The sequence below is a fragment of the Salmo salar genome, chromosome 11, assembly GCF_965601325.2.
Source record: "Salmo salar chromosome 11, fSalSal1, whole genome shotgun sequence".
Classification (NCBI taxonomy): Eukaryota; Metazoa; Chordata; class Actinopteri; order Salmoniformes; family Salmonidae; genus Salmo; species Salmo salar.
The window spans coordinates 104149442-104166995 of record NC_138301.1 but is presented as its reverse complement, the minus strand read 5'-3'; the positions used below and the strand labels follow the sequence as shown (position 1 = coordinate 104166995).

At 45.2% G+C, this 17554-nt stretch overlaps 1 protein-coding gene across 3 annotated transcripts; it reads left to right on the top strand.

Annotated features, from left to right (window-relative positions):
* On the top strand, positions 1–9565 carry LOC106563389 (period circadian protein homolog 1). 3 transcript variants are annotated; one of them, XM_014128897.3, is made up of 17 exons: positions 1–181; positions 1213–1851; positions 1984–2222; positions 2337–2458; positions 2582–2783; positions 2899–3279; positions 3404–3557; positions 3706–3946; positions 4116–4230; positions 4358–4624; positions 4713–4871; positions 4967–5269; positions 5383–6500; positions 6603–6768; positions 7475–7652; positions 7904–8054; positions 8217–9565. In XM_014128897.3, the coding sequence occupies exons 2-17, from the start codon at positions 1523–1525 to the stop codon at positions 8532–8534; spliced, it is 4443 nt and encodes a 1480-aa protein (XP_013984372.1). In that variant the 5' UTR covers positions 1–181; positions 1213–1522; the 3' UTR covers positions 8535–9565. The 3 variants fall into 3 exon arrangements, 2 of the variants coding, with proteins under 2 accessions (XP_013984372.1, XP_013984371.1); XM_014128896.3 differs by having other exon boundaries at positions 1969–2222; XR_001319247.3 differs by lacking the exon at positions 8217–9565 and having other exon boundaries at positions 1969–2222; positions 5383–6490.
* Positions 9566–17554: the final 7989 nt, after the last annotated feature.

Sequence of the window (17554 nt, the reverse complement as noted above, 5' to 3'; positions counted from 1 at the left end):
AATGTGCTGTTCTCTACACACTCTGTGTAGTTAAGGGCGATCCACATTGAGTTGTTTCGCAAAAGATGTCATTCTAGGTTTCTGCTATTTCAATCATTTTAAGCATAACTTTACAGAACACATTCTTGAAGACATTAAAACAAAAAATACCACGGAGCGTACTTTTTCTTCATGGAAAAAGGTGAGAATGTCAACTTTGATCAAAACCTTGCTACCTAGCTAGCTAACTGGTAAAAGTAACGCTACTTTGCTAGCTAGAGTATTAGTATAAATAGTTGCTTCATAGCTAACTTAGCTAGCTATTTTTTTATGATCAAGCTATCTGCAACAGCATTGACATTGGCTAGTGTAGCTAGCATTGTTGTGGCATGCTGGCAAGGGTACTGACACGTTAAAGGGATTATGCTGTATATCAATACACATTTCATTATACGGTCAGATATCGAGGTACAATTTAATGTTGTTTTGGTCAATTCGTGTTCCCTACAAGTGAGACCCATCTTTTGCCAGACTTGTGTCAGGTAGAATAAATGCATGTGCGCATGCGGGTTGTGCCGTAGACAGTCTAGTTGAGGCACGTTGCCTTCGCTGTCGTCAACACAAACATCCCCCACCGGGGTCATCCTGCCCACGTTGTCTTCTGTCGTCAACAATAATATCCCCCAACGGTGTCTTCCTGCTACTTACAGTAAACCCTCAAGACATGCCAGATAGTGAAATGGGCTGTAAAGTTAGTTTATTTACCCTATGTCACCTGATATCGTCGGTTAACTGTTCTTCAAAGTGATGAAATGATTTATTATGGTCAATGGAATATATGGGGAGTTTTTTGAGCCCCCCAAAATGAATGCGAGGTTGTTGGAAAAAGGATAGTTCCCCTAGCTAGCTATATTATTTTAATGTCTTAATAGATTGACATTAGGCTATGTACAACGTTTTGAGTATATTTGGAGCCTAACATTATTATTTTTGCAATTAGTTAAATCCTTACTTGAAAGTCCTTACTTGGATGCTCATATGACCTTAGATGATTTAAAATCAAGCCATTTAGTTATGTACATTTGTAGTTTGGGTGAACACTAACTTTTATAGCAGTGTAATTTTATTGATGTTTAATTGCAGATGAGATGTATCACTGTCTTTGCACAGATGTATGACTCATGATGTCATGTTACTCACCACTCATAAATTGGGAATTGTTTCTTCCATCAGGTATTCTGTCAAAACCATTTCGTGACTGTGCACGCCAGGAAGAGCAAACTGATAAAGGTTTCCCCCATCTTCTCTTCAATTGGCTTATCAGATTCATATGCTTAGAATTGACAAAATAAATACAAAATAAATACAATCACAAAATCAATGAGACACAGTAGTTTATCTTCTGGCTCATTTTTACTTGACCAAACCATGACTCTATCTTAGTCTAGTAGACCCACCTAGTAGCAGTATTACTGTCACAGTTCTTTGTTTTGACATATCATTTTTGTCAAACGGCAATATTAAATCACTCATACTGGTTATTATGAGTGATGAGAATGCATACACCACTTCTGGAAATGACACTAGTGGAATAGGTGTAGAAGAAAATATGGTGGGACTAAAGGCGGGCTGCCAGTCCCCTGAGTCTGGACTGAGTCAGACTGGCAGCTCTGGTAGCTCCAATGGAAAGAGAACTCGGTCTGGGGGCAAGTCCTCCCCCAAGTCCTCAAACTCTGATGACACCGATGCCCACTCGAGTGAGAACGACTCAGCCGAGAGAGAGGTGGAAGGTCACATGGGACGTGAGACATCAACCTGCAGCAGCTCCCATAATGGGAAGGACTCTGCCATGGAGACAACAGAGAGCAAAAGGTAACACATTTAACACCACAACCATTTTCAGATGGTAGGCAGTAGACACCGCTTATAATACTATGAAAGTGTCTGCTCAGCAGTGGTAATAACATCATGTTATTTTGCCCCTGTCAGCGCCAACTCCCACAGCCCTTCCCCTCCCAACAGCTCTATCGTCTACAGCCTGCTGAGTGGCAGCTCGGAGCAGGACCACCCGTCCACCAGCGGATGCAGCAGTGACCAGCCAGCCCGGCTGCAGACCCAGAGAGAGCTGCTCAAGGCTCTGAAGGAGCTAAAGATCCGCATGCCTGCAGACCACCGGGCGAAAGGCCGCTCCAGCACCCTGGCCTCCCTGCAGTATGCACTCAACTGTGTCAAACAAGTCCGAGGTAAGATGCTGCTTTTTGAGCCTGCCTTTTGCTAGATGTACTGTATACTGTGTGGCTTTAGCATGAAATAGCAAGCTTACTATCTATATACTATTTATACGTGTGTGTGTTTAGCGAATCAGGAGTATTATCACCAGTGGAGTGTGGAAGAGAGCCACGGTTGCAGTCTGGACCTCTCTGCCTTCACCACAGAGGAACTGGACAACATCACCTCTGAATACACACTCCAGAACACGGTAGGAACTAGAGCACAGTCTTCAGCTACTAGAACCAGACCAACAGCTCTCAAACAGACTAAAAAGCTTTTAAACCCAACAAACCATCGTTCTAACCTCCCTTGTTTCTTCTCTCCTGTACAGGACACGTTCTCAGTGGGAGTGTCCTTCCTCTCTGGGAAGTTGGTGTACATCTCCCCCCAGGCCTCTCCCATGCTGCGCACTAAGCCTAATCGACTCCAGGGGACACTCTTCTCTGAGCTGTTGGCCCCCCAGGATGTCAGCACTTTCTACAGCAGCACTGCTCCCTGCCGCCTGCCACCCTGGGCCTCCTGTACTGGCTCCAGTAAGTCTCCTACAGAAGTCCTTTAATTTAGCTCTGAATTCAAATGGAAATAGATGATCACATTTTTGCATGTGTATGTGATGTTAATGTACCCCCCCCCCCCGATTTCGCTCAGTGACCTCCCCTGTGGACTGCACCCAGGAGAAATCCATGTTCTGCCGTATCAGTAGTGGGAGGGACAGTGAGGGGGAAGTGCGGTACTACCCCTTCCGTATGACCCCCTACCAGCTAACCCTACGGGACTCCGACATGTCCCAGCCACAGCCCTGCTGCCTGCTCATCGCTGAGAAGGTGCACTCAGGATACGAAGCTCCCCGCATCCCAGCGGACAAGAGGATTTTTAACACTAGCCACACCCCTGGCTGTCTCTTTCAGGAAGTGGATGAAAGAGCTGTGCCGTTGCTAGGCTACCTGCCCCAGGACCTGGTTGGGACTCCTGTCCTCATGTACCTCCACCCTGATGACAGGCCTGTCATGGTGGCCATACACAAGAAGAGTGAGTACTCCTGTCCAACAGTCATGCCTTGTACATTCTGTAAGGATTTAGAAACCAGCAAATAGATGAATGGTTATGTAGTTATACTCTATCATAGTTTTAACATCTTTGGTTCTCCCCTCAGTTCTCCAGTCAGCGGGGCAGCCCTTTGAACACTCGCCCCTGCGTATGTGTGCCCGGAACGGGGAGTATCTCACCATAGATACCAGCTGGTCCTCCTTCGTCAACCCCTGGAGCCGCAAAGTGGCCTTCATCGTGGGTCGACACAAAGTCAGAACGTGAGTAGTCAACCTCTCTGCTACGTCAATGACCTTCACAAGCTTGCAATAGCCACACTTGAACTGTAACCTATTTGTGTAGCTATCAAGCAGTACATATTGCGTTGTTCTAAACCCCATTCCCTTGTCCTTCTCGCCTCATCTGCAGGAGTCCCTTGAACGAAGATGTGTTCACCCCTAGTATGGAGGTGGAGGTGCGGGCCATGTCTCCAGAGATCCCCAGGCTCAGTGAGCAGATCCACCGGGTGCTGGTGCAGCCTGTCCACAGTGGTGCCTCCCAGGACTACAGCAGCTCCCACGGATCCCAGCCACACAGGCCCTGCCCGGGCTCCTCAGGCAGCAGCAGCCCCTCCACCAAGGGGATCATCCAGATGACCATCCAGAGACCAGTGAGTACTAATGCAGTCACAGATGTTTTACGCAGATTTTAACAAGGTACTTTATAACTTGTAGTTTGTTACTATTTTGTAACCACATTATTTTAATTAGTGGAATTGACTCAGAAGAAAGTTGAGGTGTCGTTGTCTAACTCTTTACCCTCTCTTATCTGGCCTACAGCAGCAGATGACATTCCAGCAGATGTGTAAGGATGTCCACATGGTGAAGACCAATGGTCAGCAGGTCTTCATCGAGTCCCGCAACCGCCCACCGCTCCGCAAACACGCCAGCGCTGGTAAACACTTGACTTTGTAGTCATATTTGTAGTAAAATGTCTGGAACATTTTCATTACAAAAGTATAACCACAAGGGTCGAGATGAAAATGAAATTCTAACAGTATTCTAACTTTTCCTCTTCTCAGGAGACCTGGTGACGCCAGAGAATTTAAACAAAGACTTGGGACCTATTGGAACTCTGGGGCCAACTAAAACCCTGGCCTCCGTGCAGTCAAGGAAAGATCCGTCAGCCAACTACTCCTACCAGCAGATCAACTGTCTGGACAGCATCGTACGCTACCTGGAGAGCTGTAATGTCCCCAACACAGTGAAGAGGAAATGTGGCTCCTCCTCCTGCACCACATCATCGTCAGACGATGACAAGCAGAGGGAGTTGTCTGGAACAGCTAAAGGTATACAATACAGATCCTATTATGTATTTTTAATGCCTCTTTTAAGGTCTGCAGGTATTTTGGACCAAATGTCTGTGTTTCCCTACAGATCTCGAAGGGTCACAGGGTAAGGAAGGGTCTAAAGGGGGGCCACAGATGAGCCCTCTGGCGCTGCACTGCAAGGCTGAGAGTGTGGTCTCTCTCACGTCCCAATGCAGCTTCAGCAGCACCATCGTCCATGTAGGGGACAAGAAGCCCCCAGAGTCAGGTAGGACACATCCCTCTGTTATCTGACTGGCTGTTCTTTACATCCCTCTGTCTCTTCTCTCGTCTCAAATATATTGTCAACCTTATTCCCTGCAGATATTATCATGATGGAGGAGACGCCTCCCACCACCGCCCCAGCCATTAACAACGCCATCACCACGGCAGTGACCCCCCATCCCTCGACCTTTCCCAGCCCAGCAACACCCAGCCCTGCACAGCCTGAGAGGGATAGCCGCAGGTCGGCCGGATGCTCAGGCAGCCTGGGTCTGACCAAGGAAGTGCTGTCTGCCCACACCCAGCAGGAGGAACAGGTGTTCCTGAGCCGGTTCAGGGACCTGGGACAGCTCCGCATGCTGGACCCCGGTCCTCCTCTGAGAGGACACACCACCACACCCAAAGGTAAGATGGACACTTCAAGTGGAGATTTAGTTTCTATGTCTGTGAAAGATGATGTGGATGAAAATCCATTGTTTTTACATGCAGCTCACCCGTTGTGTGTGTGTGTGTGTCAGGAGTGCACACCTCGAAGGACTACCCAGCAGGTGGTAACGGACGGAGGAGGGGCCGGGGGGCCAAGAGGCTGAAGCACCAGCAGGAGGGCTCCCAGCACGGGGGCTGCCCCAAGACAGGCTTGGGGATGAACAGAAGTTCCCGAAGGGAAGGGCAGGGGCACCAAGGCCCCATGTTCCCCATGGGTCAACCCCTAATGATGCAGGGACCCCTGACCTCGTCTTCTTCCTGGCCCACCTCTGTGGCCAGCCTCCCTCCTGCCGTGTCCCAGTACCCTCCAGGAGTCCTGCCCTTCTTCCCCCTCTACCCCAACGTGCAACAACAACTCCTGGCCCACACTGGGGTGAACCCCAACGCCATGCAGATGGGTTACCCCAGCCCCCAGTCAGGCTTCCAGTACCCCCTGCATGCCAATCAGATCCCCATGTCAATGGCTCCCCCGATGTTGGTTGTTCTGCCCAACTACATGTTCCCTCAACTCAATGGAGGTGTACCACAGCTCAACCAGCTCAATACAGCCATGCCTCAGTATAACACAGCCATGCCTCACCTTAACCCCAGTATCCCTGGTATGGCACAACTTAACCAGGCACTACCGCAGTTCAACCAGGCTATCCCACTACCACAACTCAATCCTGTTTTGGCTCAATTCAACCCTGCTGTGACGCAGATGAATGGAATGCCTCTAGCTCAACACAACCCGTCACAGGTAAATCCTGCATTACAGGTCAATCCTGCTTTGTCGATGATCCCACAACATTTCCACAATCCCAACCCAACATTACCGTTCCCAAATCCCATTCCGGTGCCCGGGCTTCCTTGCTTTGCCTTACCCAGGATTGATCCCACTTTTGTCCCACGTGGCAACTCCCGCTCCAGCACCCCTCAGTCCACATGCCAATCCCCCCTGGAGGGGACCAACTCGCCCCTCTTCCAGTCACGATGCTCCTCCCCCCTCAACCTGCTGCAGCTGGAGGAGTTGCCAGGCAACAGGCAGGAGGGCATGTCAACAGGGGCGCAGCAGACCCCACCCCCGCCTGGCTCGTCTTCTCAGGTCGGAGGTCAAGGCTCTGTTAACTGCAACAGCAACATGAAGGGTGATGCCAAAGAGTACGATAATGTGGGTTTTAAACTATTTAAACAAAATGTAATTCCGAAAAGGTTTTGAGTCTAGTGAGTTCTTGTTATTAACCGCTGTCTCTCCTGTGTTCCCTTCCTCCAGGCTGATGTTGATAACCAGGATGCCATGTCCACCTCCAGTGACCTGCTGGACCTGCTGCTGCAAGAGGACGCCTGCTCAGGCACCGGCTCGGCTGCCTCGGGCTCCGGGTCCTCTGGCTCCGGGTCCTCTGGCTCTAATGGATGCAGCACCTCAGGGAGTGGCACAAGTGAGTTTAACCTCTACAGGATCGGTCGGTCCCCTGCGGGATGGTTGAGCTAACGTAGGCTAATGTGATTAGCATGAGGTTGTAAGTAACAAGAAAATTTCCCAGGACATAGACATCTGATATTGTCAGAAAGATTAACAAGAATTTAAGTTAACTGCACTGTCCAATTTACAGTAGCTATTACTGTGAAATAATACTATGCTATTGTTTGAGGAGAGTGCACAGTTATGAACTTGAAAATGTATTTATATACCAATTAGGCACATTTGGGCAGTCTGGATACAACATTTTTAACAGAAATGCAAAGGTTCATTGGATCAGTCTAACACTTTGCACATACACTACTGCTATCTAGTGTCCAAAATCGAAATTGCGCCTGGGCTAGCATTATACATTATGGCCTTTCTCTTGCATTTCAAACATGTATTTCTGTATTTTTACCAGATCTTATGTGTTATGTTCTCCTACATTATTTGAACATTTCCACAAACTTTTAAGTGTTTCCTTTCAAATGGTATCAAGAATACGCATATCCTTGCTTCAGGGCCTGAGATACAGGCAGTTAGATTTGGGTATGACATTTTAGGTGAAAAGTTTTAACACCGGCCAGATTTTTTCTTCTTAGCACTGTGATGGTCAAGGATATTTGTATGTTCTGAAACTATCAGTCATTATATATCTGAACATGTTTCTTTTTCAACCACAGGAAGCAGCAACACCAGCAAGTACTTTGGCAGCATTGACTCATCAGAGAACGACCATAAGCAGGCAGCAGGCGGGGTTGAAGAAGCCCAGCTCATGAAGTATGTCCTTCAGGACCCTATCTGGCTCCTTATGGCCAACACAGATGACAAGGTTATGATGACGTACCAAATGCCCACCAGGTAAGAAATCGTCATAGTCACTGCACAATTGTAGTCACGGCAATTGTAGTCATAGTTACCTTAACCAGTCATGATTAGTAATAAATGCTACAGCTATTTAATTGTATTTATGATTGATGTGTATGGAATGCAAGTAGTATATTATTTATTAATGCAGACTATGAAAAATAGAAGCTCTCCACACACCATTATGCTGCTAATACAACTTTTTAGACTATGGCTTATCTATGGATATGTGTATGATTTTACAGGGACAGGGAGACTGTTCTGAGGCAAGATCGTATGGTACTGAGGGCGGTGCAGAAACAGCAGCCGCACTTCACTGAGGAGCAGAAGAGAGAGCTGATCCAGGTCCACCCCTGGATGGGCACCGGACGCCTGCCAAAGGCCATCAACAACCCAGTAAGTCAGCACACAGACACATACTGGAGCTAGTAGCTAAACCCTGCCTCTCTGACCCCAAAGATTCACAGGAACAGTATAGATGACAGTGGAGAGTAATACAAAAAAGAATGTACTTGTAAAGGATGTTTATTAATCTCTTGTCCCTCTGCTTGTGTTTAGACTTGTACCGGGTGCGGTTCTCCTCCAGCGACCGCCGCCCCCCGGCCCTTTGATGTGGAGCTGCAGGACATGGATCTGACTGGGGTCCTCCAGCTACAGAAAGAGGCTACCGCACGCACAGAGACACATGTTACCATGGCAACAGACACTTCCATCTCTCCACCACAAGCCCCCCAGACAGAGACTAAGGGGGGTGAGGCTGAGAGGCAAGGGGAGCAGGAAGGAGACAGTAAGGACACCAGAGTGAAGGAGTTGGAGGTAACATCCTCATCATCCGTAACAGAGAAAGGGGACTCTGTAGCTGTAAATGGCAACTGAGGACTTCTATATGACCAATGACTCTAAACCACAATGCATTGGGACAATCGGGGGCTAAGCTCACGGTCAATGTGTTGTGTTTGAACAAAGAAGTGAAAATAAGAAGTCAAAGAATACCTGTTCCTGTCTAAACACATGGAGAATGTAGCTCAATGTATATTGCATCTAAGAAGGTGTAAATATTTGATGTATTTCAAATGTAAACTGGAAGAGAAGCCCTTGGTAAATATTTTATTGGCATGTTTGGTGCCTGGTCCGCTGGACTGAAGACATGTTCCATTTGTAATTCACTGCTTTGGAGTTTTTCTCCGCTGTAGTGACAATTTGGTAGTTTACAAGTTATTGCGTGTATCAGCGCAATATAATTTAATTGTCCAATGTCCATATTGGAAAATTATGTCAAATCAGTCGTAAAAAATGAAATCCAAAATTCATGTTGAAAAATATATTTGGTAGAATTATTTTTAATATTTTCAAAGTAATTTCAGTTATTGTACAGTGTATTTATTACAGTATACCAACCAAGAGCAGGCATACTACAGTTTTTTTTGTGGGCTGTAATGTTCTGAATGGTTCATTTTATTGTAATATAATTTTACACTGCAATGCTTGTAACAAGATGTAACGTTTAAAGCATTATTGGGCAAACGTCCTGACTATTTTGTCTCCTCCAGAGAAATACACATTTTCTAAAGACCATATTTGTTTGTATCGTTATGGGTATTTCTGTACAAAAAGGTATCTTTGATTTGTCAGGCGTAGAGATGGGTGTTCCCATGGTAACAGACCCGATGGAGCCAGTCTTGTTGATTGGACCATACAGTGATGTGGGGAGGAAAGGAGTAGGGTTGACTGAGCTTTACAAGAGCAGGCCTTGATCATACAGAGTTGGTGAATGCCAATATGGTCTGCTGCCCCTTATTCCCTCACTTTTTCTCCATTTCATTAGTGTAAATAAAATGATTTGATAGTCACTATTATTACATCTCTTTGGAGGATTTTGTTATGTAATATAAAAAAATGAAATATAATTTGGTTCTGGTTTCTTTTTTTGTCTCTTGTGGTGTGTAGGATGTGAGTGTAGCGAAAATCTAGTCATGTGTTCTGCCTACTCTGCCGCTAGAGGGTGTTGTGACAGATTGTTTTAGGCTCATTTCAAGGGCAGCAGCCTGATGGGTGATAAAAAAATGGAATTTCTGAAGTTGGCCACGGTGGTTGAACTTGGTATTTGAACACATTGAAGTAATTTAAAGATGCCACCAATATATACCTATTGCTAAGAATGCTGTTTTATTGTCCACCTCCCAGGTCCTCCACAGCTTGTTAGAGGGGGTATCCCTGACCCTCGCAGCAGGCCACACTCCAATGTGCCAGTCCTCAGTAGTATTGACATGGGTCAAAATAATTCCTGGAATTTTACGCTCCAAATCCACAGGTCCAACAGGAAGTGGGACTTAGAGTAGGGGCTTGGGTCTTAGGTCAGATAAACCCAGTGTGGTGGCTGTGAGGGGCTCCACTAGGACTAACAAATAGCTAAAAGACCTTGCCTCTTAAATCAAATCGTCTGTATTCTCTCTTTCTGGAATTGCAAAACGAAGTGCAAAGTGTTTCTGAACATTACACTGTCTTTTCCATGTGCAGGAAGGGACTAAGAACTGCTGGACACTGGCCCAGTGAGCGAGGAAGCAGAGGGACTTTTCTTATATTGGCACTCTCACCTCCACCCACGGATGGACTCATGGCCAAATGGTTAGGGCATTGTGCCAGTCAACTGTACTTCCAACAGATGCCAGACTGTTCACCATTGGGCTAAAGAACGGACTCAAATTATTGTCTATTTCGTTGTTAGCCTAGCAGTAGAGACCTCTAAAAAAAACTACTTATACGCTAGAATGCACTCATGTTAATCTCTCTTGAAAACCATAAATATCAAGCCTTTTATTTTAATATTTGCTTGGTTTGCTATTATCTGTTATGTGGTATTCAAACATTTTCAGAAGGGAGCCCATTTTTCCCCACCAGAATTTCAAATCCCCATTTATTTATTTTATTATTATTATTTATTTATTTTTTCCCAAGAATTTCTTGCAATCCCACCCCAAATCTAATGACACAACTATAAAATCTGTAAATTTAGATTTTTTACGTGAACAAATAACCTTCAATTCATTGCATTTATATCTCTTATCAAAATGAAAAGAAACCAATAAATACGTGCGTCACTTGAGTGGTTTGAGTCACTGACGTGGTCTTCCTGTCTGGGTTGGCGCCCCCCCCTTGGGTTGTGCCATGGCGGAGATCGCTGTGGGCTATACTCGGCCTTGTCTTAGGACGGTAAGTTGGTGGTTGGAGACATCCCTCTAGTGGTGTGGGGGCTGTGCTTTGGCAAAGTGGGTGGGGTTATATCCTGTTTGGCCCTGTCCGGGGGTATCATCGGATGGGGCCACAGTGTCTTCTGATCCCTCCTGTCTCAGCCTCCAGTATTTATGTTGCAGTAGTTTATGTGTCGGGGGGCTAGGGTCAGTCTGTTACATCTGGAGTATTTCTCTTGTCTTATCCGGTGTCCTGTGTGAATTTAAATATGCTCTCTAATTCTCTCTTTCTGTCTTTCTCTCGGAGGACCTGAGCCCTAGGACCATGCCTCAGGACTACCTGGTATGATGACTCCTTGCTGTCCCCAGGCCACCTGGCCGTGCTGCTGCTCCAGTTTCAACTGTTCTGCCTGCGGCTATGGAACCCTGACCTGTTCACCGGACGTGCTTGTTGCACCCTCGACAACTACTATGATTATTATTATTTGACCATGCTGGTCATTTATGAACATTTTAACATTTTAACATCTTGACCATGTTCTGTTATAATATCCACCCTGCACAGCCAGAAGAGGACTGGCCACCCCTCATAGCCTGGTTCCTCTCTAGGTTTCTTCCTAGGTTTTTGGCCTTTCTAGGGAGTTTTTCCTAGCCACCGTGCTTCTTTCACATGCTTTGCTTGCTGTTTGGGGTTTTAGGCTGGGTTTCTGTACAGCACTTTGAGATATCAGCTGATGTACGAAGGGCTATATAAAAATAAATTTGATTTGATTGATTTGATTTGATAAAATTGTCTTTCTCAAAACGGTTGTACAGTGCCTTCAGAAATGATTCATACCACTTGAATTATTACACATTTTGTTATAGCCTGAAGTCAAGATTGATTAAATAGCTTTTTTCTCACCCATCTACGCACAATACTCCATAACGTCAAAGTCAAAACATTTTTCTTTTAACTTTTGCAAATTGATTGAAAATTAAATATGGAAATATCACATTTACAAAAGTGTTCACACCACTATTCAATATTTTGTAGAATAACCTTTGGCAGCACTGAGTATTTCTGGGTAAGTCTCTAAGAGATTTCCACACCTGGGTTGTGCAACGTTTGCCCATTTATTATTTTCAAAATTCTTCAAGCTCTATCAAATTGGTTATTGATCATTGCTACACAACCATTTTCAGGTCACGCCATAGATTTTCAAATAGGCCACTCGTGAACATTCACTGTCTTCTTGGTATGCTACTCCAGTGTAGATTTGGCCTTGTGTTTTAGGTTATCGTCCTGCTAAAAGGTTAATTAATCTCCCAGTGTCTGGTGGAAAGTAGACGGAACCAGGTTTTCCTCTAGGATTTTTCTCTGTGCTTAGCTCCATTCTTTTTTTTTTATCCTGGAAAAACTCCCCAGTCCTTAACAATTACAAGCATACCCATAACATGATGCAGCCACCACTTTGCTTGAAAATATGGAGAGTAGTACTCAGTAATGTGTTGTATTGTATGTTTCCCCAAAATAACAATGTGTTTATGACAAAAAGTTAATTGTTTTGCAACAGGATCCATGTTGTAGACCAGTGGCCAGTGACAAAAAATATACATTTAATCCATTTGAATTTCAGGCTGTAACAAAACAAAATGTGATATTCTAAAATTGATTACATAAAAAATGTTCTTCATCAATCTTCACAGAATACCCCATAATGACAAAGCGAAAACAGGTTTTTAGACATTTTTGCAAATGTATTAAACATAAAAAACAGAAATACCTTATTTACATAATGATTCAGACACTTTGCTATGATAATTGAAATTAAGCTCAGGTGCATCCTGTTTCCATTGATCATCCTTGAGATGTTTCTACAACTGTGGTAAATTCAATTAATTGGACACTTTAATAAGGTCCCACAGTTGACAGTGAATGTCAGAGCAAAAACCAATCCATGAAGTCAAAGGAATTGTCCATAGAGATCCGAGGCAGGAATGTGTCGAGGCACAGATCTGGGGAAGGGTACCAAAAAATGTCTGTAGCATTGAAGGTCCACAAGAATACAGTAGCCTTCATCATTCTTAAATGGAAGATGTTTGGAACCACCGAGACTCTTCCTAGAGCTGGTCGCCCGGCCAAACTGAGCAATTGGTGGAGAAGGGCCTTGGTCAGGGAGGTGACCAAGAACCTGATGGTCACTGTGACAGCGCTCCAGAGTTCCTCTGTGGAGATAGGAGCACCTTCCAGAAGAACAACATCTCTGCAGCACTCCACCAATCAGGCTTTTATTGTAGAGTAGCCAGACGGAAGCCACTCCTCAGTAAAAGGGACATGACAGCCCGCTTGGAGTCTGCCAAAAGGCACCTAAAGGACTCTCAGACCATGAGAAACAAGATTGTCTGGTCTGAGGAAACAAAGATTGAACTCTTTGGCCTGAATGCCAAGCGTCACGTCTGGAGGAAAGTGACTGGGCGACTAGTCAAGATCGAGGGAACGATGAAATTAGCAATGTTCAGAAAGATCCTTTAGAGCGCTCAGGACCTCAGACTGGGGAGAAAGTTCACCTTCCAACAGGACAACGACCCTAAGCACACAGCCAAGACAATGCAGGAGTGGCTTCGGGACAAGTCTCTGAATGTCCCAGCCAGAGCTCGGACTTGAACCCCATCGAACATCTCTGGAGAAACCTGAAAATAGCTGTGCATCAACGCTCCCCATACAACCTGACAGAGCTTGAGAGGATCTGCAGAGAAGTACAGGTGTGCCAAGCTTGTAGTGTCATACCCAAGTAGACTCGAGGCTGTAATTGCTGCCAAAGGTGCTTCAACAAAGTACTGAGTAAAGGGTCTGAATACTAACATAAATGTGATACTTCAGTTATACATTTTTCATAAATTTACAAACTTTTTAAAAAAAGTATTTTTTGCTTTGTCATTTTGGGGTATTGTGTTGGGGTAGATTGATGAGAGAGAAAAATAATTTAATACCTTTTAGAATAAGGCTGTAATGTAACAAATTGTGGAAAAAGTCAAGGGATCTGAATACTTTCCGAATGCACTTTATATATACAGTTGAAGTCGGAAGTTTACATACACCTTAGCCAAATACATTTAAATTCAGTTTTTCACAATTCCTGACATTTAATCCTAGTAAAAATTGCCTGTCTTAGGTCAGTTAGGATCACCACTTTATTTTAAGAATGTGAAATGTCAGAATAATAGCAGAGAGAATTATTTATTTCATCACATTCCTAGTGGGTCAGAAGTTTACATACACTCAAATAGTATTTGGTAGTATTGCCTTTAAATTGTTTAACTTGGGTCAAACATTTCGGGTAGCCTTCCACAAGCTTCCCACAATAAATTGGGGGAATTTTGGCCCATTCCTCCTGACAGAGCTGGTGTAACTGAGTCAGGTTAGTAGGCCTCCTTGCTCGCACATGCTTTTTCAGTTCTGCCCACAAATGTTCTATAAGATTGAGGTCAGGGCTTTGTGAAGGCCACTCCAATAGCTTGACTTTGTTGTCCTTAAGCCATTTTGCCACAACTTTGAAAGTATGCTTGGGGTCATTGTCCATTTGGAAGACCCATTTGCGACCAAGCTTTAACTTCCTGACTGATGTCTTGAGATGTTGCTTCAATATATCCACATCATTTTCCTACCTCATGATGCCATCTATTTTGTGAAGTGCACCAGTCCCTCCTTCAGCAAAGCACCCCCACAACATGATGCTGCCACTCCCGTGCTTTCATCTCTAGGAGACCGAATACATCTCCTTCCTGAGCAGTATGACGGCTGCGTGGTCCCATGGTGTTTATACTTGCGTACTATTGTTTGTACAGGTGAACGTGGTACATTCAGGCGTTTAGAAATTGCTCTCAAGGATGAACCAGACTTGTGGAGGTCTACTATTTTTTTCTGAGGTCTTTCTGATTTCTTTTGATTATCCCATGATGTCAAGCAAAGAGGCACTGAGTTTAAAGGTAGGCCTTGAAATACATCCACAGGTACACCTCCAATTGACTCAAATGATGTCAATGAGCCTATCAAAAACTTCTATTGCCATGACATCATTTTCTGGAATTTTCCAAACTGTTTAAAGGCACAGTCAACTTAGTGTATGTTAACTTCTGACCCACTGGAATTGTAATACAGTGAATTATAAGTGAAATAATCTGTCCGTAAACAATTGTTGGAAAAATTACTTGTGTTATGCACAAAACTATAGTTTGTTAACAAGAAAGATGTGGAGTGGTTGAAAAACGAGTTTTAATAACTCCAACCTAAGTGTATGTAAACTTCCGACTTCAATTGTATATATATATTTTGAGGTTTGTGACCCCGACTTTGAATACCACTGAAGTAGAGTATGGATTTCCCCATGAGACCTGAGTTGGCTGGAAACAAAAGAATTTGGTGAAGAATGTTGGGCAGAATGGTTGCTGGTTCGAATCCCCGAGCCAACTAGGTGAGAAATCTGTCAATGTGCCCTTGAGCAAAGCACTTAGCCCTAATTGCTTCTGGATAAGAGCGTCTGCTAAAATGTCAATATCTAACCATTTTGTATAAAAAATTCTGCGTCTCAAGTTCATTGCTCCCTCAGTGTCTATGATCCAAATCTAAACACAATACTTCCCAGAAGACGTGTGGTGACCTGGCCTATTTACTGTTTATATCCATAATGTTCACCCACCTTCTCATAATTATGGACACCACACTGTCTACTTTAGTGTCCATTTACTGTTTCTCTTTGCCTTGGACATTTCTCTGAATAACCTGACGCACCCATTACTCCGTATTGTGGTAGTTTATTTCTTTACTATCAAATGAGGAGAGAAACTTATCACACAAGTCAGAGTTATACTAAATCTTTAATAATAAGAGCTTTGCAATAGCAATGGCATTTCGACGAATCACCGTTGCTGATGATCCCTTGAAAAAGCCCCAAGACAAAAGTACAAAGGTCTTTTATAGCCAAGATACACCCCTTTCAACCTACTTGACGAACAACAGATATATAGAATGGGTCACAAGGTGAGACTTTTTAAATGAGAAAGGAGTATCCCGTAACCAGATAGCATTCGCTATAAATTATCATTCAGTTTGGTTCCTAAGATGAGGTTCCAGGCCTCCCGGGTGGCGCAGTGCTAGCTGTGCCACCAGAGACTCTGGGTTCGAGCCCAGGCTCTGTTGCAGCCGGCCGTGACCGGGAGGCCCATGGGGCGGCGCACAATTGGCCTAGCATCATCCGGGTTAGGGTGGGTTTGGCCGGCAGGGATATCCTTGTCTCATCGCGCACTAGCGACTCCTGTGGTGGGCCGGGCGCAGTGCACGCTGACCAGGTCGCTAGATGTACGGTGTTTCCTCCGACACATTGGCTTCCGGGTTGGATGCTCGCTGTGTTAAGAATCAGTGTGGCTTGGTTGGGTTGTGTTTCGGAGGACGCATGGCTCTCGACCTTCGCCTCTCCAGAGTCCGTGCGGGAGTTGTAGCGATGAGACAAGACTGTAACTACTAACAATTGGATACCACGAAATTGGGGAGAAAAAGGGGCAAAAAAACCCCAAAATGTGTGTATATATATATATATATATACACTGCTCAAAAAAATTAAGGGAACACTTAAACAACACATCCTAGATCTGAATGAAAGAAATAATCTTATTAAATACTTTTTTCTTTACATAGTTGAATGTGCTGACAACATAATCACACAAAAATAATCAATGGAAATCCAATTTATCAACCCATGGAGGTCTGGATTTGGAGTCACACTCAAAATTAAAGTGGAAAACCACACTACAGGCTGATCCAACTTTGATGTAATGTCCTTAAAACAAGTCAAAATGAGGCTCAGTAGTGTGTGTGGCCTCCACGTGCCTGTATGACCTCCCTACAATGCCTGGGCATGCTCCTGATGAGGTGGTGGATGGTCTCCTGAGGGATCTCCTCCCAGACCTGGACTAAAGCATCCGCCAACTCCTGGACAGTCTGTGGTGCAACGTGGCGTTGGTGGATGGAGCGAGACATGATGTCCCAGATGTGCTCAATTGGATTCAGGTCTGGGGAACGGGCGGGCCAGTCCATAGCATCAATGCCTTCCTCTTGCAGGAACTGCTGACACACTCCAGCCACATGAGGTCTAGCATTGTCTTGCATTAGGAGGAACCCAGGGCCAACCGCACCAGCATATGGTCTCACAAGGGGTCTGAGGATCTCATCTCGGTACCTAATGGCAGTCAGGCTACCTCTGGCGAGCACATGGAGGGCTGTGCGGCCCCCCAAAGAAATGCCACCCCACACCATGACTGACCCACCGCCAAACCGGTCATGCTGGAGGATGTTGCAGGCAGCAGAACGTTCTCCACGGCGTCTCCAGACTCCGTCACGTCTGTCACATGTGCTCAGTGTGAACCTGCTTTCATCTGTGAAGAGCACAGGGCGCCAGTGGCGAATTTGCCAATCTTGGTGTTCTCTGGCAAATGCCAAACGTCCTGCACGGTGTTGGGCTGTAAGCACAACCTCCACCTGTGGACGTCGGGCCCTCATACCACCCTCATGGAGTCTGTTTCTGACCGTTTGAGCAGACACATGCACATTTGTGGCCTGCTGGAGGTCATTTTGCAGGGCTTTGGCAGTGCTCCTCCTGCTCCTCCTTGCACAAAGGCAGAGGTAGCGGTCCTGCTGCTGGGTTGTTGCCCTCCTACGGCCTCCTCCACGTC